General features: G+C 39.1%; 2 protein-coding genes across 3 annotated transcripts; both read right to left on the reverse strand.

Moving 5' to 3' along the window:
• Positions 1–12: 12 nt before the first annotated feature.
• Positions 13–11,131, reverse strand: LOC139946370 (putative defense protein 3). Its single transcript, XM_071944011.1, has 6 exons — positions 10,692–11,131; positions 9,192–9,340; positions 4,427–4,518; positions 2,193–2,296; positions 1,009–1,047; positions 13–778 (listed from the first exon to the last, which is right to left on the reverse strand). Exons 1-6 carry the CDS (start codon positions 10,909–10,911, stop codon positions 681–683), a joined length of 702 nt encoding a protein of 233 aa, XP_071800112.1. The 5' UTR covers positions 10,912–11,131; the 3' UTR covers positions 13–680.
• A 3,644-nt stretch (positions 11,132–14,775) lies between these two features.
• LOC139946348 (lipoamide acyltransferase component of branched-chain alpha-keto acid dehydrogenase complex, mitochondrial-like) lies at positions 14,776–26,329 on the reverse strand. Of its 2 annotated transcripts, none has more exons than XM_071943987.1 (11): positions 26,218–26,329; positions 24,909–25,050; positions 24,060–24,135; positions 22,868–23,055; positions 21,671–21,828; positions 21,118–21,226; positions 20,297–20,604; positions 19,730–19,807; positions 18,802–18,993; positions 17,147–17,218; positions 14,776–16,733 (listed from the first exon to the last, which is right to left on the reverse strand). In XM_071943987.1, exons 1-11 carry the CDS (start codon positions 26,281–26,283, stop codon positions 16,566–16,568), a joined length of 1,557 nt encoding a protein of 518 aa, XP_071800088.1. In that variant the 5' UTR covers positions 26,284–26,329; the 3' UTR covers positions 14,776–16,565. The 2 variants fall into 2 exon arrangements, with proteins under 2 accessions (XP_071800088.1, XP_071800087.1); XM_071943986.1 differs by having other exon boundaries at positions 20,297–20,607.
• Between the last annotated feature and the right edge of the window lie 5 nt (positions 26,330–26,334).

Raw genomic sequence — 26,334 nt, forward strand, 5'->3', positions numbered from 1 at the left:
TTTACTCGCTTTACAGTATAATTACAAGGTTTTTATAAGGTAATAATAATGCATAGTAAAGGACTTCGCTCGTCCCCAGCGCCTTGCTTCTTTAACCAAAGGCGCTGGAATGGGCAAACGTATCATGCACGCACATTGGTTTAAAGGCAGTGGACACTATTGGTGATTACTCAAAATAATTATTAGCATATAACCTTTCTTGGTGACGAGTAATTGGGAGAGGTTGATGGTATAAAACATTGTGAGAAACGGCTCCCTCTGAATTGCCAAGTAATTTTCCATGAATTTGATCTCGAGACCTCAGGTTTAGAACTTGAGGTCTTGATATCAACCATCTAAACGCACACAACTTCGTGTGACAAGGGTGGTTTTTTCTTTCATTATTATCTCGCAAGTTCGATGACCGATTGAGCTCAAATTTTCACAGGTTTGTTGATTTATGCATATGTTGAGATACACCAACTGTGAAGACTAGTCTTCGACCTTTACCAATAGTGTCACACTCACACTGCGTCATATTTCTATGCACTAGGTATATACGTGACGTACTTCCTGAACAAGAATCTGTGCAAGCGATTAGCCCATCCCAGCGGTTCTGGATAGACTGGCCGCTGGGGCCGAGCGAAAATAAAGGACTAGATCTAAAACATTAGTTCTACTTTCTACTGGCACTGAGGGCGCTATTGATGACGAGTTGTCCAAGCGGCAACGAGGATGGCAGTGAAGGCAAGCAGCACAAACGTGGTCCGACTCAAACTCAAGCACTGCGGAAACAGAGCTGACAGATGAAAACAAAACAAACATGTAGAGTTTCATTTAATGAATAGTAGTTTGGGCAGATTTATTTATTAATTTAACTCTGCGAAAAACCCATTAACAACTATTTCAAACTTTGTCTCAAAAGGGGATTACAGAGAGGGGCTAAGAAAAGGAGTATCCGTGCCCTAAAAAATTGTTGCTCTATAATTCTGACCTATAACTGTTGTGACATCAAACTAATAAACATACCACTTGAGTTAACGTCACATCCACGTCCAGAGGTAGTGCCTGCATTAAAGTAAAACATTATTTATGGTATTTTAAATGAAAACCGACAAGTGCACTTATCGAAAAAGAAGGGGTTCGCCCTGGTGTTCCTGGCTGGATTGGCGGCATTTTGCGCCACAGCACCTTGTAAACCATAACATGGTGCTATAAGGAGTAGACGTCATAATTAAAAAAAAAACCTAGTCCTAGAGTACCTTGCAGGAAATACTGAATGTGAATAAACAAGTAACTAAGGTTCTAAAAAATTAGTTCTCATTGTATTTACAAATTGAAGAGTAGTCCCTGACCCGAGAGGGCGCTGTTCGTGACGTCAATCGAGGCATGTGTAGTCTGGTCCCGTACACTACGTCTGGGTACCTGATCGGTATGATGCCTACGTACAGAACTACGGTCACGGAGCAGACTACACGCACTACGGCTGCTGTGCGGACGGTCCACAATCGGATTACCCTGCACGGTGAATCGCAAGCTAAAACATGTCCTCAAAGTTCAAACTTACCCAAAATTTTCGCGTTTGGCATACGCTCCTCTAGGTTCGTCACGTTTTTCAGGTACCTTCTTTGACATCCCACTCTGTAAAAATTGTTTGGATGGCGTCATGATTTAGATTAATTTTTCTCTTCATGTCATGTGTGGTGTATTCCGGATTCGAAGCACGACGGCTCGAAGTGTTCGCTGCACGCAGCGCTGAAAAAGACGACGGACCGGACCACTATTGCGCTTGTGAGTCTGACCTTCGCGGCCCACAACCGCCCATACTTGGGATCTGCAGGAAACACATGCAACCTGACCCTATCTTTAGTTGTTTTGCTGCATCCATCAGCAATACACCAGGTCGGCATTGCTGGAAAAATGCAAAAAAAAACTTTTATCGAAACGTACTAACTCACGACTTGGATCGTGCATGTACTTTGGCACGTGTGTTTACTCTACGCACGGCAGGCAAAGTCTGCCTCGATTGACGTCACAAAAGGGGTAGGCGGAGTCAGCCCCCCAAACAACTTTATCTATTGTTTTAACATAGAAATCGTGACAAACAATTACTAAAAAACATTGTTTTATTGTTCATAAGCATAATTTATACTCTTAAGTTTGAAAGAAAGAAAAAATGTTTATTTCCAGGTGACTTTAAGAAGATTACATACCTGAAAGTGTGGTTGGTTCCTCGTCTTTTCCATTCGAAAAATAAATGATTGGAGATTCCACATTCGTCCAAAACTCACTTGCTGGCCCTTTAACAATCGTGGCCCTTCCAAAAACAAAAAAGTTCTACAAGTTTATTTCACAACGAATTTGATAAATTCATCACCTGAAATGTACCTTTAAAGCCCTTATACACTTTCGGTACAGAAAAAAAGAAAAAAGTTCACAGATTTAAATTTTTTTTACAGGGTTTACAGAGGGTAATGGTGAAAGACTTCTCCTGAAATATTAGTCCATGAAATGCTTTACTTTTAAAAACATGTCAGGACACGGCGAAACGTGCGGAAACAAGAGTGGGTTTTCCCGTTACTTTTTCCCGACTCCGATGACCGATTGAGCCTAAATTTTCACAGGTTTATTATTTATATATAGGTTGTTGTTATCTCCGTCGATAAGTGTATTTGTTGTATTTTTATTATTGTATTATCATCATTCCTTCATGGTATTATCCTAAGGTATTTCTATTATTGTCCCGCCCGCTTTCCCCTTTATTTATTTCAGCTGCATTTCTGGCATTTACTTTGTATTGCTTTGGAATGTCTAGTATGCCCCGGGTACCAACGAAGTGGGCGTTGCTGCTTGGTACATATTCTTGCAGCGTACACCTTAGGCTCATTTCTGTTCCTGATTCCGTTGTGTTCTGTTCGAGTTTATTTTAGTTCTTCTCAGACATGTAAGTTTCCGTAGCCATCTCCCGTAAGTAGCCTTATTCTGTTTACAACTGTTATTTCTAGCATTTATTTCCCTTATGTATAAATATCTTTATTTTTACCTTCGCAGTCAAAACTTCCCTTATGTTAATATTTTCCTGTTCGGTATATTCAGCAAGTTGCCGTTTTCTTGTTTTCCTTATACTTATTTATCGCCGTTTGAGCCACCTCACTCGGTCCCCCTTTTACGGCTTATAGTCTCTGGAGTTAATTTCTCGTGTAATTCCTTTTCTTGCTGCTTCATTCGGTGTTTATTATATTGTAGTGTACAAGTCCCCCGTTGTTTCCTGTATATTTATTGTTGGTTTATATAACATTTATATCAGAATACCTCAGAACGTCCCCCGTTGTTTCCTGTATATTTATTGTTGGTTCATGTAATATTTATACCAGAATACCAGTGAACGCCCCAGAATACTGCAGAACATTTACCACGTGCACGGACGTAGTTTCTGAGTTTCTCCCGGCAATGATGTAAGTTTATTAAATGTATTAGTTATTTCACTGTTTTAAACGTCGCAAAAGCGTTTTTCACTGTAATTTAACGTCGGATTTGTCTTTGTAGTGTCCAATATTCAAGTTTCACTTTCATATCGGCCCTCGGTCGTTGCTTGGTTTATTGCTGTATCTCGTTCTGCATTTAAAGTTGTTTTTGTTAGACTGATATGGTTCACCTTTGTCTCCCTTCCCTTAATTGTTTAATAATGTGGATTTTTCGTGTCATTTAATAAGCTATTTATGTATTTGTTATAATAATAATAATAATATCGAAGTCTTATATAGCGCACGTATCTACCAAACAAGGTACTCAAGGCGCTGAGTACATACAAACTTTCAGAAAGATAGGTTATTGCAGTGATGAATTCTGAGACCCAATTATTTAGCACCTTATAAGGGTTTACAAGGTGCTACGGCGCATTAATGTTATACACTGAGTGCAAATAAATGAGAAAGCTCATCTAAAGGTCTCCGCCGTCTCCTTTGTAACGTGCATGTGACAGTTGTGATACACAAAATGTGGGACTTGGACAATACTGTTTACCGAAAGTGTACAATGGCTTTAAAGCATTAACTTGCCTGCGGCATGGTTTTGAGTTCGTTCAGTACCAGAACAAAAACTTGTTGAACAACAATCAAGAACTTCCCAATAAGGAATTGTTCACTGATCGGTTCTCACAAAAAGAAAAGATCCGTAGCGGCCGAGGTGGGGTTTATTCTATCCCCACGCCAAATGACTTTTGTAAATCTGTACAATTTTAGACTTAAACCAGCAGTACATAACATTTCCGTATCCAGAGTTAGCACATCGAACTGATGCATTGTAATACGATTTATTTTCTATATACACCGATGGACACTCCAAAATTTGCCATACTATTATGATTACGATGTAAACTCGCTGGTCTTTCGAACAAAAATATTTAATGACAATATTACAAAAGCGTTTATGTGGTAGCCTATATTACTTGAAAATGATAGGTCCCTGGTTCGAAAACGGAGGTGTCCACGAAGCTGTTACGGCGGTCTTGGGTGCATTGCTGTTGTGTCCCCAAGCACTCTGCGGATTGAAAATTATGATATAATGATATATGATAATATGAAATTACCGTAAATTATAGGTCATTGAACAGGTCACTATGAATATGGACAAAAAGTTAAGCGTGGTCGATTACATAATGTACGTTTCGGTTGAGTTAGTTAGTATTATAACACACCTCTTGCTTGTTCTATAATCTGGTTGGCTGAAACACGGTCACGTGGGATGAACTAATAATGGTCTAGTGATCGCGCGCGCTTGTTTGCGGGAACTAGTTCCCGAGCGGGCACTAGTCTTTGAAAATAGTGCCTTGTTACGAGCGACCTCTCTTGACTTAAATCTTGAACAGCAACTACAAACCTTCCTCTCTTTTCCAGATTTCTGCTCTATTGAACATTTAAGACCTCGGGCCTGTGAGTGACCAGAAGAGGGGCCTATTTCCCTTGGCCTTCGGCCTCGGGAAATAGGTCGCTCTTCTAGTCACTCAAAGTCCCTCAGGGGAATAGACGTACGCTAGTTACCTTATTGCCAGTCAATAATATGTGTATAATCAAAACAAAACTTTTTTACTATTCTTATAACTATTTTTTTCTGAGATATCGCCAAACTCACAAGGCTGGACGGCCACTTTAAGGTGAGGTCTACTAATAACTGATTTTGGCTATCGACCCAATTCAACTGTCACCGGGGACACGTTGCCTGTTGCCAACTACCCCTTGGGCTGTATCATGGTTACCCTCTTCACAGACCGTAAGAATGCTTGGGTATAGGAGCCTGGCTGGTGGAAGCATGAATGCACTATACCTCACAACTTTTCACGAGAATAAGGGGAAGTGCCTAGGCAGTGGACACTATTGGCAATTGTCAAAAACTAGCCTTCACAGTTGGTGTGTCTCAACATACGCATAAAATAACTAACCTGTGAAAATTTGAGCTCGATTGGTCTTCGGAGTTGCGAGATAACTATGAAGAAAAAAAAAACGCCCTTGCCACACGAAGATGTGTGCGTTTAGATGGTTGATTTCGAGACCTCAAGTTCTAAATCTGAGGTCTCGAAATCAAATTAGTGGAAAATTACTTCTTTCTCGAAAACTATGGCACTTCAGAGGGAGCCGTTTCTCACAATGTTTTATACCGTCAACCTCTCCCTATTACTCGTCACCAAGAAAGGTTTTATGCTAATAATTATTTTGAGTAATTACCAATAGTGTCCACTGCCTTTAAAGCCAGTGGACACTATTGGTAAATGTCAAAGACCAGTCTTGTCACTTGCTATATCTCAACATATGCATAATATAACAAACCTGTGAAAATTTGAGCTCAATCGGTCATCAAAGTTGCGAGATAACTATGAAAGAAAAAAGCACCCTTGTCACACGAAGTTGTGTGCTTTCAGATGCTTGATTTGGGGACCTCAAATTCTAAACTTGAGGTCTCGAAATCAAATTCGTGGAAAATTACTTCTTTCTCGAAAACTACTCCATTTCAGAGGGAGCTGTTTCTCACAATGTTTTATACTACCAACCTCTCCCCTTTACTCGTTACTCGTTACGAAGTAAGGTTTTATGCTAGTAATTATTTTGAGTAATTACCAATAGTGTCCACTGCCTTTAAGTGCACAAGTGTCATGACTGAACGGTGAACTAGACTGCTCGGCCACGACATGCCCCAATATCCAATGTTAACAAATTGTTGCCGAATTTCAAAAAGTCGTTCCGTACCAGTTAGGCCATAATGTGGATTTGATTGTTCATGGGAGAGTCTTCGGACTAGCGCACGGTAAACCGATGCACTACCACACGGCCGTCGTCTATAGTAAAACTAAGACATATAATGTGACGCGCTCTAAACCAATGATCAAGTCATAATAAACGAGATCACACCACCTCATTATACATTCTTCAATATCCCCCGTCCTGCCGACAGACACGGTGGCATAGCAATAGTATGCAAAGAACAACTGAACTTGAGACTTGCTCCAATAACATTCGATGTTAGTACATTTGAATACTCAGTCATCGCTGACCTAAAACGATGTATTCATTATGTGACCATCTACAGACCACCTCCGTCAGTAAAGAATCAATTGAAAACGTCTACATTCCTGACAGAGTTTGATGGATTCCTCGATGCCATTAATATTCTACCAGGGAAAATAGTAATTCTTGGAGATTTCAACATCCACTTCGACCGCCCAGATAAACATGATGTTGCTCATATCCACTGTGCACTTGCTGCCTCAGGACTGACTCAGCATGTATCTGTGCCTACACACACACAAGGTCACACCCTGGACTGGATCCTCACAAGAAATGAGGAGGAAGGTCTACTTGTCTCCCATTCTGTGGACATGAACGGCATCTCAGACCACGGGGTCATTTCATGTTCGCTTCATATGGAAAAGCTGGTACCTGATATGGTAGCATCATCACGTCGTCAATTCCGTAGAGTTGATCAAGAGTCCCTGGCCCAAGATCTGTCCTGCCACCTACAAGATGTTCATTTCGACGGCCATGACATTGACAATTTAATCAACAAGTTTGATGAATCGGTTATTCATGTTCTCGACAAACACGCAACTTTAATAGTCACAACAAAACCTAATCGCCCAAAGCCCAAATGGTACTCCACATCTGTAGTTGAAGCAAAACGTGTACGTCGGCGAGCAGAACGCAAATGGCACAAGACCGGCTCTTCTACTGATCGTCTTGCTTACTACTCCACCAAGCAGGCCATGCAAGACGTCCTAGTGGAAGCCAAGTCCAACTACTTCAGAAACTCGCTTGTCAACGCTAACTCGAAGGATGCTTTTCGGATTGTCAATGAGCTGACAACCACTCCTCGTCAAATTCCTGCAATATTAGACACGCCACAGACCCTCGCCAATGAATTCAGCAAATTCTTCACAGATAAAGTCAAAAACATTCGCAGCAGCATTGATGACCTCAATGTGAGTTCCGATGTTTTTGAGAAACCAGCCCTGCACCCAGACGGTATTTTGTCAGATTTCTGTCCTGTTAGCCAAGAGGATCTGCTCAAGATCATTAACCAGTCTACTACGAAATCCTGCCAGCTAGATCCTGTTCCGACCTGGCTTCTCAAACAGCACATTGCCAGTTTTCTCCCAACTCTAACTGAAATTGTCAATGCCTCACTCTCATCTGGAGTTTTTCCCAAAGCACTTCGCAACGCTGTGATCACACCGATCCTAAAGAAACCTTCCCTCGACAAAGATGAACTCTGTAACTATCGCCCAGTGTCTAATCTTCGTTACCTCTCCAAGCTCATCGAAAGGGTTGTTAGCACTCAACTAAAACATCACATCAATAAGTACTCTCTAGCTGACCCCCTACAATCAGCTTACAAAGCCGACCACAGCACTGAAACGGCTTTATTATGTATTCAAAATGACATTCTGAAGGTACTGGACAGTAACAAAGTCATGTTTTTAGTTATGCTTGATTTGTCTGCTGCGTTTGACACCCTTGATCATAGCACAATGCTGCGTCGTCTCCAAAATCAGTTTGGCATCCATAATACTGCCCTGAAGTGGTTCACATCCTACTTCCACGACAGGACGAGTCATGTCACAGTTTCTGGGGCTGACTCTGATGTGAGCCACATTCACTTGGGCGTCCCACAGGGCTCTGTTATTGGTCCTCTTACCTTTACCATGTACTTAAGCCCTGTGGGCGATATTATTCGCCAACACAGCATCAAATACCATACATATGCTGATGATATCCAAATTTATATGGATTTCGACCCATCCATTCCCAACGACGCAGAATGTGCTCTTTTCAGATTGTCAAACTGCATCACCGATGTTCAAAACTGGTTAATCGCAAACAAACTTCTTCTGAACAAAGACAAAACTGAATTTTTCATTGCTGCTTCTCCTCATCACCAGAAAGTTCTCAGCCACTTGACTGTGAACGTGAACAACACAACATTTAAGCCATCTCAAACAGTGCGAAATTTAGGCGTCTTTTTCGACAGCTCCATGACAATGAGCACACACGTCACACGTACATGCAAGTCCATCAACTATCACATCAGAAACATCTCCAAAATACGCAAATATATTGACACAAACACATGCCACGCTGCTGCCAGAGCCCTTGTGTTGTCTAGACTGGATTATTGTAACTCTCTCCTCAATGGTATTAAGCAAGCTGACATTGACCGGCTACAAAGGCTCCAAAACAATGCTGCTCGTATCATTTTCTTGCAACCCAAATACACACACGCATCCGCTCTTCTCAAACAATTACACTGGTTACCAGTTAAACAACGCATCACCTTCAAAACATCAGTGAACATGCACAAAGCACTCTCCAACGTACTTCCACAATACCTTACAGAGTCGCTAAATTTCAACAAACCTGGCCGGAGTGGGCTCCGCTCCGGCCAGAATCTTACAATCCCTCGCACACACAAAATGGCAGGGGACCGGTCCTTTTCAGTCGCTGGTCCCCGGTGCTGGAACGCCCTACCAAGTCATATTCGGAACACCAACACACTCCAGACATTCAAGAGTAAATTAAAAACACATCTATTCTCATAATCGTCTTTTCCGTAGCACTCTTCCAGCGCATTGAATTTTGTAAAATGCGCTTTATAAGTCTCATTTATTATTATTATTATTATTAATGAAAAGGCAGAATATTGGTAAGGGGTGTTATAATACTTACTGCAACAGTTACGCATGTGATAAACTTAGTACCACTGGAGACTGAAGTAAATTCTCCCAAAGCCTCAGTGATATCTCGTCCTGTTGCCTGGCGACGAGCCTGTACAAACAACCCTGTGAACGCGTAGCCCCTGTTGGCCTGCACCGTTACTGTGTCCATAGAAAGTGAAAATAGAACAAATACAGAATTGGTAAAAAACAAATCTTCTAAGATCACATAAAAATTTACACGGTCTAATGATGATGATAGTAGAATACATTGAACATTTTCTGGCTGAAATGTCATGTGAGAAATAAATAAAACTAACTTCACGTTTGGAGTGTATCGCTCAGAGAGTGTTTTGTCATTTTTTTTTGTGGTCGATTACATTCAAAATGTGTAATCGTTTTTTTTTAATATTTTCTTGTGACACACATGGTCGGTCGATTTAAAACTTCGACAGGTTTGTCAGTTCATGTAGTGTATGGTGGATTACATAAAGTGCTTAAGCGAATTTGACATAATATTTTGCGTAGGCCTAGGCACAAATAATATACATCTTTGAAATAACGATTGGTAATTTAATTTTCCATTCAACGGTATCCTATAACTTTGATGACTTTTGAATTTTGATTGCAAATATCAGTTTACTATGATTGGTAAATAAATGATGGCGCTGTCTAGTTCAGTGACATTTTGAGGATGTTGACTTGATACCATAGGTGTGCAAACTTAAAGAAAAGTGTATGGGTGGGGCCCATGTCAATTTAATATATATCTGCCAGTTGGGTTACTGTACCTACCTCCATGCTATAACCTAACCATGGTAGGTTGATACATTTGGGGTGACCGAGGAAGCCGTTATGACGGTTGCGTCATTAAATTGTGTAAGTGGGGGTGAGACCGCGAGGAAATTTTTTCAGATCCCCTTTATATAATGATAGCAATAACATGTTTTCGTGCCTCAATTTCGTGCACTCTAACATACAAACGACATAGAGAATTGGTAATACATTTTTTTAAAGGCAGTGGACACTATTGGTAATTACTCAAAATACTTATTAGCATAAAACCTTTCTTGGGGAGAGGTTGTTAGTATAAAAAATTGTGAGAAACGGCTCCCTCTGAAGTGCCATGGTTTTCGAGAAAGAAGTAGTTTTTAACGAATTTGATTTCGAGACCTCAAGTTTAGAATTTGAGGTCTCGAAATCAACCATGTAAACGCACACAACTTCGTGTGACAAGGGTGTTTTCTTCTTTCATTATTATCTCGCAATTTTGATGACCGATTGAGCTCAAATTTTCACAGGTTAGTTACTATATGCATATGTTGAGATACACCAACTGTGAAGGCTATTCTTTGACAATAGTGTCCACTGCCTTTAAAGCCACTGATGGAGGCGTACTCGGAATTTTATAAAGTTTACTTAAACTGTGACCCAGAGGCCTTCCAAATACCAATACCTTTGGCTACACACGTAGGAAAAAATAAAGTTGTTTAGATGTAATTATAACACTTACCATCAATTGATTTCTTATTGCCGTATGTATCGCTGCTGATCCTGATGGTATATGGTGCTCTGCCACTAGACGTTCTTGGCCTGTGGCCTGTAGGGTCCATATTTTGACATACCCCAGCCACAGCAACAGGTGGACCCGACGGGTAAGCCATTACATGCATCCCGGGCATCATAGCTAACGCTAAAAATGAACTGACACAAAGCATCACCAATATACTCATCTTTTCGTCTACAGTAAATGACTTTAGAAAATAGTTGTTTTATAATGAAGCACGTTGGTCAAATAATGTACCCATACAAGATAAAGTCACACGATGACGTCATCAACCAGAAAGTTATTAAGTAAAGTTTGCGGTGACACCATGTAAAAATCTCTTCGGTGAGTAGGGGCTCTGGGAAGAGCCGGGTTGTACTGTTCGACGTGCCGGTCAATGTGCTCTGACCGTCTTCTGGAGACCCAGCTCCTGTATTCTGAACAAGTCAATATATATATTGCAAGCAAGTTGGTGTTTCCCCTGTGCTGCTTAGTGCAGAGTTCCAAACTCATTGCTGTGTTTCTGGGTCATGCTGTATTACATTTAGGTAGCAAATCGTTGTATAACATGGTTTTTGTTTCAACCAATCAAAGCGCCAGAAGCATCACCAAGATACTCCTCCCTTTTTTTCACAATTATTTTCAACCAACCAAGATGGTACACACAAATATCAATCTTCCACTAATAAAACATGACAATAAGTTCAAACAGGGGTTGCATTCTTCTTTAAAAACCTCCAGGCATGTTGTAACTGTCTCCTTAAATGTAGTGCAACGATCAACACAATACACGCACGAAATCGTACAATTTGACTGCTTCTGTTTTATTTGTACGTCCTTCGTCTATTTGTTTTAAAGTGTTCCTTAAATTTATTTTCGAGTACGTGCTTGTGCATTGAGACCTCTTAATATTATAATTATTTTGTTTTCGAATTGTAATTGGTGTCCATTGTCTCCATGCAACTGCATGTCTTTAGAGACCATTGCCTATGGATCCATTTGCAGTGTCAATGCTTCGTCGATCTAGTTCTTGAAACATCTTTACTGTAAAGTTGTATTCTTTAAATTGATCGCTCTTGAGTGATAACGTCTTTGATTTTTTTTATACTGTGGGGAAAAACATTAACTACGGCTCCAGAGGTGATCCTTGGTGCATTCTATTTTTCCCGAGGCGAACACCCGCTCTGGAGATTTCCTCAACGGGGGTAAACGTAACCAATACGTTTTATGTTTTATAATACCCAATAGTGCAAATAGTTTTCTGCCCCTCAAAACAAATCTCTGAGACCTGACCCTGTTTTAGATGAGGAATAGCCCAATTTAGGATATCAATGAATATGACTCTTTGAAGAAATGGCTTAATTAGTCATTGGAGGATTGGTTAATCGGCCCATCCCATGCGCTGGGCGTGAGGTCAGTGAATTATGGAACGCCAAAGAGGCATTTAATCATCGGTGATGGTCGTTTGCAACCGGTGATCAAATTTGTCATCGGTGGTGGTTCTATGCGATCGGTGATCAACTTCAGCAATCGGTGATAAAACACGATCGGTGGTCCATTTTAGCGATCGGTCATGCATATTCATGATCGGTGATGGCTTTTTGCAATCGGTGGTCAACTTTAATGATCGGTGGTGGCTTTTTGCAATCGGTCAACTTTAGTGATCGGTGATGGCTTTTTGCAATCGGTCAACTTTAGGCGTTCCATACATTTCATCGTGTGGAACCTTGTTCCATGTGAACTCCCATCCTGTGGCCCGTCCGACAAAAATGTGACATCGGACGAGCCTCGTCCTGTGGTCTGTCCAGGATGAGTTTTGACAAGACCCCTTAGATTTAACCCGGATCTAGCTCAATACAAGCTGATTTCCTTTCAGGATATGAATATCGAATAACATACTAAAAGGGAATGAAATTTTGCCCCTTTGTTCAAAGGAGAAGTTAGCTTTGTTCAGAGGAGAAGTTTAGATACGGTAGATTTACAGATTGAGTTTGGAAAAGGAAATCACTAGTTTTTGTATGAGTATTTGAACTGGAGATTTCCAAATTCTAGAAGATATAGACATACAGATGATCAATGAAGTGAGACCAGTCACTCCAGTGGTCCCCACGCCTTTGGGTATTGTTAATTTATTGTTTCCCATAGCCACTGCACTATTAGCTTAGTTCTTATTAAAACGTGGTACGGTTTAACAATTTTATAATGATATGCAGCCAGGTGGTTAAAGATACCTATACTACAGTACAGTACATGGACACAGGAAGACTCCTGCTGGGGACGTCCAGAGATGGGTGTTGATCGGGACATTCCTCCATGATTGGGAGGTAAACTATGAGATAAACTGGTCAAGTGAATGATTATTCAGTGAAGTACAGTCCCCCATGAGAATGTCATCCACGTCAGAGCTTTGGCGATTTTCTCGAATTGTCAATGCTATTGAATTAGGTTTTAACGTAAACTTTTTTTTTTTTTTTTTTAAATGATTATGTTATCAATGACTCAAACAGTCAGATACCACACCGATAACATGTTTTCCTTTTCCAAACACCTCCACCCCCCTGACACTGGATTTGGTTGAGAATTTCTCGCTCCTGTATTATTTCCGCTTTAGTACTTTATAACACCTGTTTCGCCTTGCGCCCCCGCCCCCCCCCCCCCTTAATTAAGAACTTTATACAGTACGTTTTTCACTTTGGATTCAATTAATACATGCCTCTATGTTTAAAAGGAAATATTTGTATAATACTTTACCTAGCCTTTTATAAAACGTGTTGAGTGCGTCCCGGTTTTACTATATCTGTGCTGGTCCTAAAAAAAAAAATTCATATGATGCACATAAAAATTATGTTTTTTCGATCAAAAACGGTTTTTGAGTGGTCATAATGTTCTCACCTCCGGGTCTGTTTACACGGGGCTGCTTGTATGATTTCAGATTTCCCCTAACACACAAAACTATCGGTAAAGACTCTTGTTCAAAAATGTTTCCCTTCACTGAATATTACTATTTGTATTTCCCCGGCATACACCATTTCCGGAAGACGACAACCAATATTGTGGGACATAGATCCGCTTGCACACCCTCTCCTACCCCTTTGTTATTATTATTATTATTTGTAAGAAAGAGCTAATTAATTTGATGTTTGTTGCGTTCCCCCTTATAGTTATAAATAGGTACTCTTCTAAAAATGTTTGGCAAGTCAGTCAACCCGCTGGTGAGTGTAATTTATTCCTTCATGGTGGTGTTAACTAGAAAATAACAATCTACAGAATCATAGATTTTGAAGTAGGCCTGCACCGACCGGACGCAAAATTCGGATATCCCAAAATTCCATCACCGGTTGCAAAAGTTGACCGATTGCAAAAAGCCAGCACCGATCCTTAAAGTTGACCGATTGCAAAAAGCCAGCACCGATCCTTAAAGTTGACCGATTGCAAAATGCCATCACCGATCCCTAAAGTTGACCGATTGCAAAAAGCCATCACCGATCCCTTTAGTTGACCGATTGCAAAAAGCCATCACCGATCACTAAAGTTGACCACCGATTGCAAAAAGCCATCACCGGTCGTGAATATGCATGACCGATCGCTATACACCATCACCGATCATGAATATGCATGACCGATCGCTCAAATGGACCACCGATCGTGTTTTATCACCGATTGCTAAAGTTGATCACCGATCGCATAGGACCACCACCGATGACAAATTTGATCACCAGTTGCAAAAGACCATCACTGATGATTAAATGCATCTTTGGCGTTCCATAGTGAATAGACCCTTCCCCCACGATGCAACCCGTTGGTTGGCAAAAGGAACATTGCGCCTTTTTGTATAGGGAAGGTGGTGACGCAGACGCGTAGTGCGTTGGCTTAGTGCACATCTTTACAGCTTTTGCCTACCAATAGTGTCTGAACGCATGCGTGAATGTATTTAGCAATGAAATCATGTTTTACGTGAAGGGTCTATTGCATAAGGTCCAACATTTATCCGTCTTACACCTTTGTAAACAGTCACAACAAGAAACATTTAGACACACACAACATTTCCCATGTCCCCACATTGGACATAACCAACACATTTGATGGTGTGGCTTGGAAGTTTTATTACCACTTTATAGCGAGTGAACAAAGGCTATCCCAACATTATGTGATATAGGAAAACCCACAGATTCAAACCTCAAATAAACCATTTTGTTTCACCAGTTTTGTAACAACAATGGCATTAAATATGTTGTTAATATAGTGCATACACCATGAATGTTAATTACAATGAGTCTCACCCTGTTCCCTTCACATCATACCAGTCAATAATGTGACACTACAGTGTCACATTACGACACTCAAATGTCATACACTCCAATGTCATATTGTGACATTAGTATCACATTATAACACTCCCATGTCATACACTCCATAATATAATGTGACACTCCAATGTCATAATGTGACACTCCAGTGTCACAATGTGACACTCCAGTGCCACAATGTGACACTCCAATGTCATAATGTGACACTCCAGTGTCAACATGTGTGACACGCCCATGTCATAAACTCCAATGTCATAATGTGACACTCCAGTGTCAACATGTGACACTACAGTGACATAGTGTGACACTCCCATGTCATACACTCCAATGTCATAATGTAACACTCCAATTTCATAATGTGATACTCCAGTTTCATAATGTGATACTCCAATGTCATACTGTGACACTATAATACCATAATATGACAGTCCATTGTCACAATGTGACTCACATGTCTCAATGTAAAAATTCCATGTCACTATGTGAAACTTCCATGTCACTATGTGACAATTCCATGCTAACTGGATTAAAAATAAATACATTGACCTCAACAAATATCACTAAGACCCAATTTCATAGACCTGTTTAAGCACAAAAAGTAGCTTAGCACAACACTATGATGCTTACCAGAATAAGGTTAAAAGCCAAAAAATGATAATTTTTTCAATAACTGCAGTACTTCAAAGTGAAATGTTTCTCAAAATATTATATTATATTATACTTTCCGAAGCTGCTGTACTTCTCACCCGGCCACACAATTTTTATTGGCATTAATTTTCAGTCATAGCCAAATATGTACAGGCTCTTTAAAGAACAAATGCCATGCTAATCAACATATCCCACACTTAATATTTTAATACCACAAACAAATACAAAAAAATAACGACAAAGACTCTGGATGGTGCAAACTTAAATACTCCTATATAGAAAAATACCGTTATACTATTTCAAAGATTAGCCTGGTTTAATGATAAATTTCTTTAAAACCTTAGGATAGATGGAAACATTCTGGTTTATTTATTTACTGCACTGGCAGCCAAGCAGGCCGAACAAGTTTGTTTACAAATTGAACTTATTCAATGGAATGAGAACGTTATCTTCCAAAACAAGTGTCGTGTCTTGCCTAGGCCCCATTTTCATAGAGCTGCTTAAGCACAAAAAGTACTCTAAGCACAACAACATTATGCTCACCAGCCAAACTTCCATGTCTCAAGTACAATTTGTGACTGGTATCTTGCTCATTTCTGCTTACCAGACAATGTTTAAGTAGTATTTTCTGCTTAACCAGCTCTATGAAATTGGGCCCGTACAAAACTAACTTCGATGCCCAAAACTGTTACACTCAGTACGTAGGCTGTTGACACCATTTTTACACCCTCAAGGCAATCAATACAGCTATGTAGGTTGTATACTATGTGACATTAAGAGGTCAAACTCAGCTGGAGTGTGGTGGATTGGTGGTGGCCCATGGCCATATAAAGCAGATCAGCTTACCACTTTGGACTATCAGTTACATGCAACCACTTGGAGTTTCTCATTTCAGATCTAGGGTCATTGTCGCTGGTTCTTCTAAATAAGATTTCCACAGATTGGAAAATCTTGCCATGGTTGCGCCGTCGATGACTCTGTGATCGGCGGACCAGCTGACGTTCATAATAAACGCTTTGTATACCTCGTCGTCTTCGTCGAAACGTGGAAGAGCCTGTGAAGATAAAAAAAAGACATGCACATTTTTATTAACCAACCAAGAACTTTGCTATTAATATAAACAAATCAAGAAAAAAAAAACAGTGGCTGCAAACGGCTGCAAGGTTTAAAAGTCAAAGTAAAAGGTCATGTCCCGATATGAAATGTTTAATGTAGCATGTAATAACCATGTAGTATCCCAATTACTAACCACAAAAGTTTTACAAAACTAATTGTTCTGTTTCAAGTTACTTCTTTTGACATTTCTACTGACAAAATTTAATTAAAGAAATAAACAATATTGGCGTTGTTTGGATGCTTTGTGATGATTATAGTATAGATGAATGGTATCTAAACAGGTTAAAAGAGTTGCAAACACACCACTGTTTGCACCGTGGTTGTACAAATCTACAAATGTCATCTACCAACCTGGACTTTCCCAATTGCTCCTATAGCCACAGTGCCGGGCATTAAAACTGGCTTGGCATACGTCCCACCAATCTGGTAAAAAAAAAGAGTTCAAAGGAATACAGTCAACCCTTGTTATAAAGAGCACAGTTATAAAGGGATCTTCTTATAATGAGTGCATTATGAAATCCGAAATCTCATTTCTGCTTTGTGTTTCTTTGTTTAGCTGTCCTGTTACAACAATGTTCCTGTTATATTTAGAGGTAATTTGGCCAGTCACCAGTGTTGTAGCTAGACCAATTTCAGTGGTGGGCTCTAAATCCAATCTAGTCCACCAAGGGGGCAAGCAGTTCAACAAAATTATTCATGTTTAGATATGGGGCCATCATTGCTGAAGTGCAATCTGGGGGAAATCTGTGTTGAGCAGCACAGTGTATTTTGCTCAGAGTGCTGGGCAAAATTTGTTAGCTCTGGACAGGCCCGCTTGGCACCGCCCACCGTGGCTACAACACTGCCAGTCACAGTGATCTTGTTTTTAACAAGAGTCGACTGCACATTACGATAAGGTTGCTTGGATGAAAATAAGGTGGGAGTGAAAGTTGAGAACACACCTAGAAATGCCCAAGGCTTTGGAAAGAGTAGTAAAATCATCAGCTGTCATAACTAATCAATGACAATAAAATATGTACATAGAACATCTGCTGGAATAAAAGCCGCTTCTTTTACAAACACACAGCAATCATGAATCCTAGCTCACAAATAGTTTATGGTACAATTGTACTTGAGGCTTTGCACGGTGATGCATCAATATATACTTTGTTTGCAATAACACCATGTGTGTATCTACTCGCTAGGTAGATTATTTTCTTTTGACAACTTGTCTTGCTTTAGATTCTACTACCGCAGAGTAGATTTTTCTGAATTTGGGAGACTTCTCAGTTCTGAAAAGTTCTTAGTCTAACTTGGTTATTGTTTATCCTTGAGGGAATTGTATTGCATTGTTATTTTTGCAACTTAAATGAGTTGTATATTCTTAATTGCTATATCTAGGAATTTGTAATTTGACAGCAGTCTTGGGAGCTCCACCACATAGTCCAACTCTCGAATTGCACCCCCATTCATCGACTCCTGTTTTATTTAATTAATTTTTTGATACCTCATGTGCTGGCCTGATACTTCACAGAGGCAATGAAGGTGATTGCCTCCATGCCTCCTGGGCCCAATTGCATAGAGCTGCTTACTACAAAAATTTGCTAAGCATGAAATTTTTGCCTTGATAAAAAAAGAGGATTACCAACCAAATTTCCACGTGATTTTTCAGGATAAGGAAACAACAGCTGAATACCAGCAACAAGCAATATGCAACAAATGGAAATTTGGTTGGTAATTCTGTTTTTTATCAGAAAAATTTCATGCTAAGCAAATTTTTGTGCTTAGCAGCTCTAAATTGAAATCTAAAATGAAATTGGGCCCTGGTCATTGCCTTGTTGCTCTTGAAATACTCCAGTAGAAACTTACAATTTCCTCATAGGGTGCCCTCCAAGAAGGAGAAAATTTGCTTGGTGCCCTTTCCCTTTCAAATAACTTGATTTAGTATATTGCTTTGTGTATTATGAATTCAAATTATTTGATGTGTATGGGGAAAAAATAAAATAAATAAAATTAAAATAACTTACCGTTCCGATGTTTGAGAGTGTGAACGTAACTCCGCTGAGGTCATCCGAACCAAGTTTCCCTTCATTACCGAGCATAATGAGACGATTCAACTCCTGAGCTATCTCAAAGATTGTCCTTCCTTGAACATTCTTAATATTAGGCACTAGAAGACCGAGGGGCGTATCCATAGCAAAGCCAATATTATGACTTGCCTGTCAATGAAAGATAGATATCAATAGTAATAATAATAATGAAATTTTATAAAGAGCACAAATCCAAACAATAACGTACATATGTACAATAACCAAAATTGAAACGTAAGTCGAAGCTAAGAAGAAATCCAGAACATGTGGTAGAGAAATACAAAACAGATGCAAAATCTAAGAAACCATCGAGGGTAAAAAAAAACTTATTACTCTCCAGCAAACATACCTACAAATAGCATTGATGTTAAATTTGCATCGGGTATAGAAGAACATTAATTTTGGTGTTACCCATATACACGATGTGTGTTAGCACTGTACACTCAGTACTTTCCTAAGTTGTGTAAGAAAATTCACAGGCATATTACTTGAGAGATATGCCTATGAATTTTCTTACAGAACTCGGGAAAAGTACCGAGTATACTATGCCACTGCCCCCCAATGCTCGTAATGTTCAAAATGGTTTGGTTCCAAGTTTAGTTTGCTGTCTGTACATGGCCTAAGTTCAATCTGGGCCCAATTTCATAGAGCTAGTAAGCATACAAATTTGCTTAGCATGAAATATTTTCCTTGATAAAAACGGGATTACTTACCAAATTTTCACGTGATTTTCAGGATTTGCAAACAACAGCTGAACACCAGTAACTAGCAATATGCAACAATTGGAAATTTCGTTGGTAATCCTGTTTTTATCAAATCAATGAAGAAATTTCATGCTAAGCAAATTTTTGTGCTTCGCACTCACCTTGTATGTCATTTGTTCACAAGATTCATCCACACTTGCATTGAGACTAGGGAAGAAATTGAGCGCCATAGAAGCTGCCTGCAACAGAAAAAGAAAAGGGGCCTTTAGTTTCAATCAGTATAAATTATTATGAACAAAACCAAAATGCAACTGCTTTGAGGTAGTTTATGGTTAAAAACATGCAGCCCTCTTTTAAACTATGTTTACACAAACCCTTTATTTCTTCTCACTTATTGAAGGGAAAAACCCCTAGAGATTCAATAGAAAGGCATTTGTTTATTTGTTTGAACAGTCTTTTCATCAAGGGAACTCGGCGAAATTCCCATAAGGGGATATAAACACCAAGCTGGCAACAGCCAATCTCTCTCAAACAAACCTTATTGTTCAACATTTATGATTATGAATTAAACAAATCAAGCATTGTGATTCAATAACTACACGACAATACTTATTGAAGTCATAGAAAAATCAGCGGTTAGCGTGGTTGGATTCGAAACCAAAACCTTGTGATTGCAAGTCCTGCAGTCTAACCACTGCACCACGGTGACCAGTTGCTTTTTTTCATACCTTAATAAACATCGGCATCATAGAGAACTGGACTCCCCTCTGAGCGGCTGTTTTTTTCATGATTCCTTTAAGCAGCATGAGAGATGTGACGTCAATCTCGTCGCAATAACCAAAGTGTGGTATCTTATTAGCAGCCGTCATTGTCTTCACCATGGCCTTCTTGATGCCTGTAATGGGCTCTGTGTAGTCCTTGCCGATGACCACTGGCTGGGCAGGCCTTGGTGGTGGCATGACCGATGCAGATGCAGGGGGAAGGGTTTTTGTTTGAGGAGGGGATTGGAAAGCAGAAACTTGCTGGACGGGTGGTGCTGCTGGAAGACAAATCAAAGGATGGCTAGTAAACATTGAAATACATATTTTCAATTTTAAAATCCAACAGAATGATGAATAAATTAAAGCCAGTGGACACTTTCGGTAAACAGTGTTGTCCAAGGCCCACACTTCGTGTATCACAACTGATATATAAAATAACAAACCTGTGAAAATATAGGCTCAATCGGTCATCGGATTTGGGAGAAAATAACGGGGTAAACCCACACTTGGTTCCGCACGTTTCACCGTGTCATGACATGTGTTTAAAATAAATCCGTAATTCTCGACAACAAGAATTTATAATTTTTTTAATGTTTTCTCGAAAAGTAAACCATTTCATGGAATAACATTTCAAGAGAAGTCTTTTACCATTACCTTCTGTAAACCCTGTAAGTTATTTGTAAATCTGTGAACTTTTATTTTTTTTTCTGTTCCGAAAGTGTATAATGGCTTTAAATTTGTAGTTTTAAGAAAATTTGAAAATTTGACTAGAGCTCAAAAGATGATACCTGTCATTGCTGGTTTGCTAGCACTTTGAAGCATTTCTATGTGATTGAGCATGTCTTCTTTGAGGACCCTTCCCTCCTTGCCTGTTCCAGTCACATCAACCAATGATATCTATAAGGAACGAAAAAAGCATGTCTTATTCATATTATATCATTTACAGTCAACTTCTACAAACTCAAAGGAGAACGCAAAAGTCAACCTGACTCGGGCGAAGTTTTAACACGCCCAAAAATTCCTTTGTGTCGCATGACTATTATACAAAAAAAATCAAAGGACAAAATCACAAAGATTGCACCGCACATTTTTTTACTTATAATATGAAGAAAGGGCGACAAATTTGAAGGTGGACAAATGTCAGATACTTATTATGTCAGGTATGTAAAATTTATAAGAAAAGTACAATGTAAATGTTGCCAGACTGTCATGAGCTTTAACTTTAAAGTAAACTTCAAAAGATAAATAGTATCGATTAGATTTTTTTTAAGTGTTTGTTTGAAAGAGTAATTGGTTCGCTCGAGGAAATTGTCTTCATCTTCAATGGTTGTTATTACTTACATCGTTTTCCATTGCAAGTCTTTTGACCGCTGGAGTGGCCAATACTCTTACACTGTGCGCACTATCGGGGGCGCTATTCCCTGCAGATTGGGTTACATCACCTTCTCTGTCACTGTCACTGTCACTGTCACTGGATAATGCGCCTTCGTTTTCCCCATCTATCAACAAGTGATTAATTTTGAAAATCAATTGGTGTTGAACAAAGACAAAATTTACAACAGCGGGATTCGAACCAGTGATCTTCGGATTAAAGTGCAAGCCAGGCTCTAACAACTAGCTTTGTATTCCTATGGTAGCAGTCTCCCTGTTTTATAACTCCAATCTTAGGATTCAAACTGCCTCTAGCAACCGGGCAACCTCGGTGGTTTAGTTGGTAAGACAAAGCTGTAGAATTAAGGTTGTGGGTTCAAATCCCACCTGAGTAATATGCCTGTGATCTGTTTCCCACAGAACTTGTACTGAGTATACGGTGCTAACACACGTCAGTGGGAGGGTAAAACCAAAATGAATCTTCTTTTTACCGATGCAAATTTAACACCTGTTAAGTCTAATCGTGTTCTACATTGCTTGTACATTGGATGCATTTTCAGTTCCCAGGACAAAGAAAAATTTACCCTTTCAAATGGCAATAAACTGAACTCCCCTAACACCCATAGTAATAAGGATTGTGCAGGCCTAGAATTTCACAGATGCCACACAGACCATGACCTCTGTTGCTCTGGTCTTGGCCTTGGTTTGTTTCCCATAGACTTTAGGATTTCCCCGTTTGAAGTGCCCTTTTCAAAATGAAAATGGCCTTGCCCTCTCAAAGATGAAATTCCAGGCCTGATTGTGTGTCAGATGATGTAGATTGAGAACTTGAATCAAATTAAGCTTAGGCGATATTGATTTATTTTATTCACGTTATATCGCCAACAATATATCGGGATATTCGATATAATCGTGATTAATGAAATTTGACGTCATCAGTCTTAAAACTACAAGTGAAAGTTGTAGAAGAGACAGTCCTAGCATTTAAGAGAGGTGTTCTAATGACCTATTCTTTTGGTTTTACTCCAAACCTATGGGATGCAAGATGTCTAAGCTATCAAATACATCGCCATATTTAATAAATCCATCCGATATCGAATCCATGTCCAAATTAATATCGCGATATTCGATAATATCATGATATCGCCCAAGCTTAAATCAAATTACCTTGTTTCGCCTCTGAAGCCACCTGTATATCCACAAGGGGGTCACCGACACTCGCAATGTCATCAATCTCAAAGTGGATCTTCTTAATCACACCGTCATAACGACTTGTAATGGTGACTGAAGCCTTGTCACTTTGTACCTCACAGATACTGTCAAACTGTGCTACTATGTCGCCCTCTTTCACATACCTGCAAACAGGGATATTCAAATACAAAAGTTAGAAAGTGAAATCAAGGAATGTTGAATAATTGCTTTGATTTTTAGAGTCAATGTTATGCACTCGTCTGTTGGCCTTATATATTTTCTGAGTGTGATGTTTTGTTTAGTTTGTTTCCCTTTTACTTGATAGTATATCAGTTGGGCCTCACTACAGAAAAGAATGAATGCTCCTTGTGCTTTGCTTCTGCTATCTTTGAACTAAATTTAAATGACCTGGGGTCGATTTCACAAAGAGATAGGACTCGTCTTATCTCGAGTTAGAACGAGTAACTCGTCCTAACTTAGGATTAATCTTAAGGTCTGCATGCTACAGTGCAGGGTTGGGACTCGTCCTAAGTCCTAAGATTAGTCCTAAGTTAAGAAGAGTTTTGTGAAATCGACGGCACATGTTTCACTGATGGAGACTATACATTCTGAAATGACCACAGCAAGAAACTAACTTACAGAACTAACCTTACATGGGTGTTTTGGTACACTTGAAGGCATTGGACATGTTTGGTAATTGTCAAAGACCAGTTTTCTCCCTTGGTGTATCCCATCATATGCAAAAAATAACAAATCTGTGAAAATTTGGACTACATTGGTCATCGCAGTTGCAAGAGAACAATGACAGAAAAAACACCCTTGTTGCATTACTTTGTGTGCTTTGGATGCATAATAAAAGGCTTCAGGCCTGAAGTCTTTTACTATTTAAGTGCGAACATTTTCCTCAAAAACTATGTTACTTCAGAGCGAGCCGTTTTAACAATGTTTTATACTTTCAACAGCTTTCCATTGCTTGTTACCAAGTACTTGCCAATAGTGTCCGGTGCCTTTAATCAAATAAACAATAAATTTAAAATTAAAACATCTTATGAGGTCAAAAACAATATTTTTGAAAAAATGGTATTTGAGGTAGTAAAACGGTCCATAATATTTCCAATAACTGCCTTATAGAAAATGCTGCTGTTGGGTTTCTTCAGAGTCTACTTACCATTCTTTGACAGTTACCTCTGCTATTCCTTCCCCTATATCGGATAGTTTGAACTGAACTACATCAGATCGTAAAGCTGTCAAGGAACAAAAACAATCCAAGGCATAGAATATATTAATATCTGTGATCAATTTTAATCTTTTGGTTGAGAATTCAATACCAAGGTGTACCTTCAGAATATGACCGGGGGCTTTTCTCAAACCTCGGCTTAGGCTCCGGCTCCGCGTGCTGGTACAAGTAGCAATACGCGCAGAAAATGCAGGTTAAGGCCAAGCTGCGTACACAGCGCGCGGAGCCTAAGCCTGAGCCGGAGCCCAAGCCGTGGTTTGAGAAAGGCCCCATGTAACACATTATCAGCACATTCCAAAACTTATGAAGATTTTTTTTTACGACGATTTTTTTTTAAATAGCCCAACGGGTTGTCTGTAAAAATGTGTCGGCCAGCCATTTTCGAAAAAAAAGGGCCCTCCCTTCTTTTCTTCTTTCTTAATGGTTCATTTTTATTTCTAAAATGTTCCCCTTTTTGATTGCTTGTTTTTTGTTTTATTTATATACCTAATGGGATTGCTCCTTTGGAAAGTGATTTGGTTCGCTTTTGGGCAATCCCTAGGCTTCTGTTTGCTTTTTGTATTTTGATATGTCTCGAATTATGTTTCTAATGTTTTTAAATCATACATTTCTTATTATTGTTACTGTGTGTTTTTGATGTTTTTAAAGCCCGAGCGATAAATAAATAAATAAAAATAAACAAACTTTTTTCTTCTTCTTTTTTTTTTTTTTTTGGGGGGGGGGACTTATATAACAGATGCTTGAGGTAAAAGAAAACTAACTCTAGATTGTCATATATACCTGTTGCAGTGTGAATGTTTCTAAAAGGTATCACATGGCGTACTCCGAGACGATGTAAACTTGCACATTGAAGATGCCTCGACACATTCTCCGTTTGTGGTTGTGTAGTGCTGCAGACACTGATATACCGGGATGTACATCTCTAATAAATGACAAAAATAACTTGGATCATAAATAAGTCTTGTTGGCTTTGGCGAGCACCCTCCACTCAGTTAAAAACTATGTGCAAACTGAAAAGTACAGATTGTGCAAATAAAATCTGTAGAATGTGCTTAATTAAAGGAACACGTTGCCTTGGATCGGACGAGTTGGTCGATAAAAAGTGTTACACCGTTTGTCTTCAACTCAGTGTAACAAACTATTTACTTTACAAAAGCGGGCTGTTCGAATCATTTCTAATGCTGGTTATTGTGATCATTCAGCTCCACTTTTGAACAATTTAAACTTCTAAAATTAAATGATCTTTATCGCCTTAACTTAGGTAAGTTTATGTATAAATACAACCATAATGCATTACCTTGTTTTAACTCTTTCTTTACCTTAACTTCAAATATTCATTCGTATGATACTCGAAGTACTCGTAAGAAAAATCTTTATGTCCATTTCAACAGAACATCTTTATTTAGAAATAGTCTTGTCCAACGTGGTACTACATATTGGAATAGTCTCAGTGATTCACTTAAATCTGCACTTACTTTGTCAAAATTTGCAAAAAAATTAAAAGCAGTCCTTAATTCTTAGTTAAAGTTATGATATATTTTCCGGATGACGTTTGTCTTTGTACCCATACATGTACATGTTTTGTATGTAAGTCAGTGTTGTGGTAGTCTGTTGGTGTATTTGTTTGTTTTGTTCGTCTTTTGTCTGTCCGTAGGTACGGGAACAAAAGCTTTGCTTCACCCTATGCCTAGATGTTGTCCTGTTTGTCATTATCTACTCAACTTCGGTGTAAATTGTTATTGTCTTTACTTCATCTGTCACTGTGGTTTGCCATTATTTATTCATTACCATGTATATTAATTTCAATGATGTACACAAATGTAACTTTATGGCAACATTGAAATAAATGTATTGAAATGAAATTATAAAATGCATATGATTGAAAAGATGTTGTAAAAGTATCATATCAACAGTACAGAACACGTCGAAAAAGCAAAGAAAAGAGTAAAATCACATTTTTGTTATTTATTGATTGATTGATCATTTTATGATCCATAACCCCATAATAAACTGTTGCGGTTCTTAAATGAAGTTGTGAGAATATTCTGAAGTTTTAGGATAGGCTAGAAATACATAATAACAATCTTACATGTAATCGTAAACACCGCACCAAAGGAGACGAAAATCCCAAAATTTGACGAGTAAAGCTGGCCATTTTGATCCACAAACTAGTACGTCTGGTATCTTGACGATATTGTGCTCTGAT

This window comes from Asterias amurensis, chromosome 13, assembly GCF_032118995.1.
Source record: "Asterias amurensis chromosome 13, ASM3211899v1".
Lineage (NCBI taxonomy): Eukaryota > Metazoa > Echinodermata > Asteroidea > Forcipulatida > Asteriidae > Asterias > Asterias amurensis.

Bases quoted from the DNA above. Each gene is read 5' to 3' on its own strand.
- LOC139946348 (XM_071943986.1), bottom strand. From the start codon at position 26,283: ATGGCCAGCTTTACTCGTCAAATTTTGGGATTTTCGTCTCCTTTGGTG. The intron at 21,829-22,867 runs GTAATTTGATTT...ACTTGTTGATAG, and splicing joins GGCTTCAGAGGCGAAACAAG to ATGGGGAAAACGAAGGCGCA. The intron at 16,734-17,146 runs GTTGGTAGATGA...TTATCTTCACAG, and splicing joins GAGCAATTGGGAAAGTCCAG to GCTCTTCCACGTTTCGACGA.
- LOC139946370 (XM_071944011.1), bottom strand. From the start codon at position 10,911: ATGAGTATATTGGTGATGCTTTGTGTCAGTTCATTTTTAGCGTTAGCT. The intron at 9,341-10,691 runs GTAAGTGTTATA...CTATGGACACAG, and splicing joins CAATAAGAAATCAATTGATG to TAACGGTGCAGGCCAACAGG. The intron at 4,519-9,191 runs GTAAGTATTATA...TTCAATCCGCAG, and splicing joins TCACATGCGTAACTGTTGCA to AGTGCTTGGGGACACAACAG.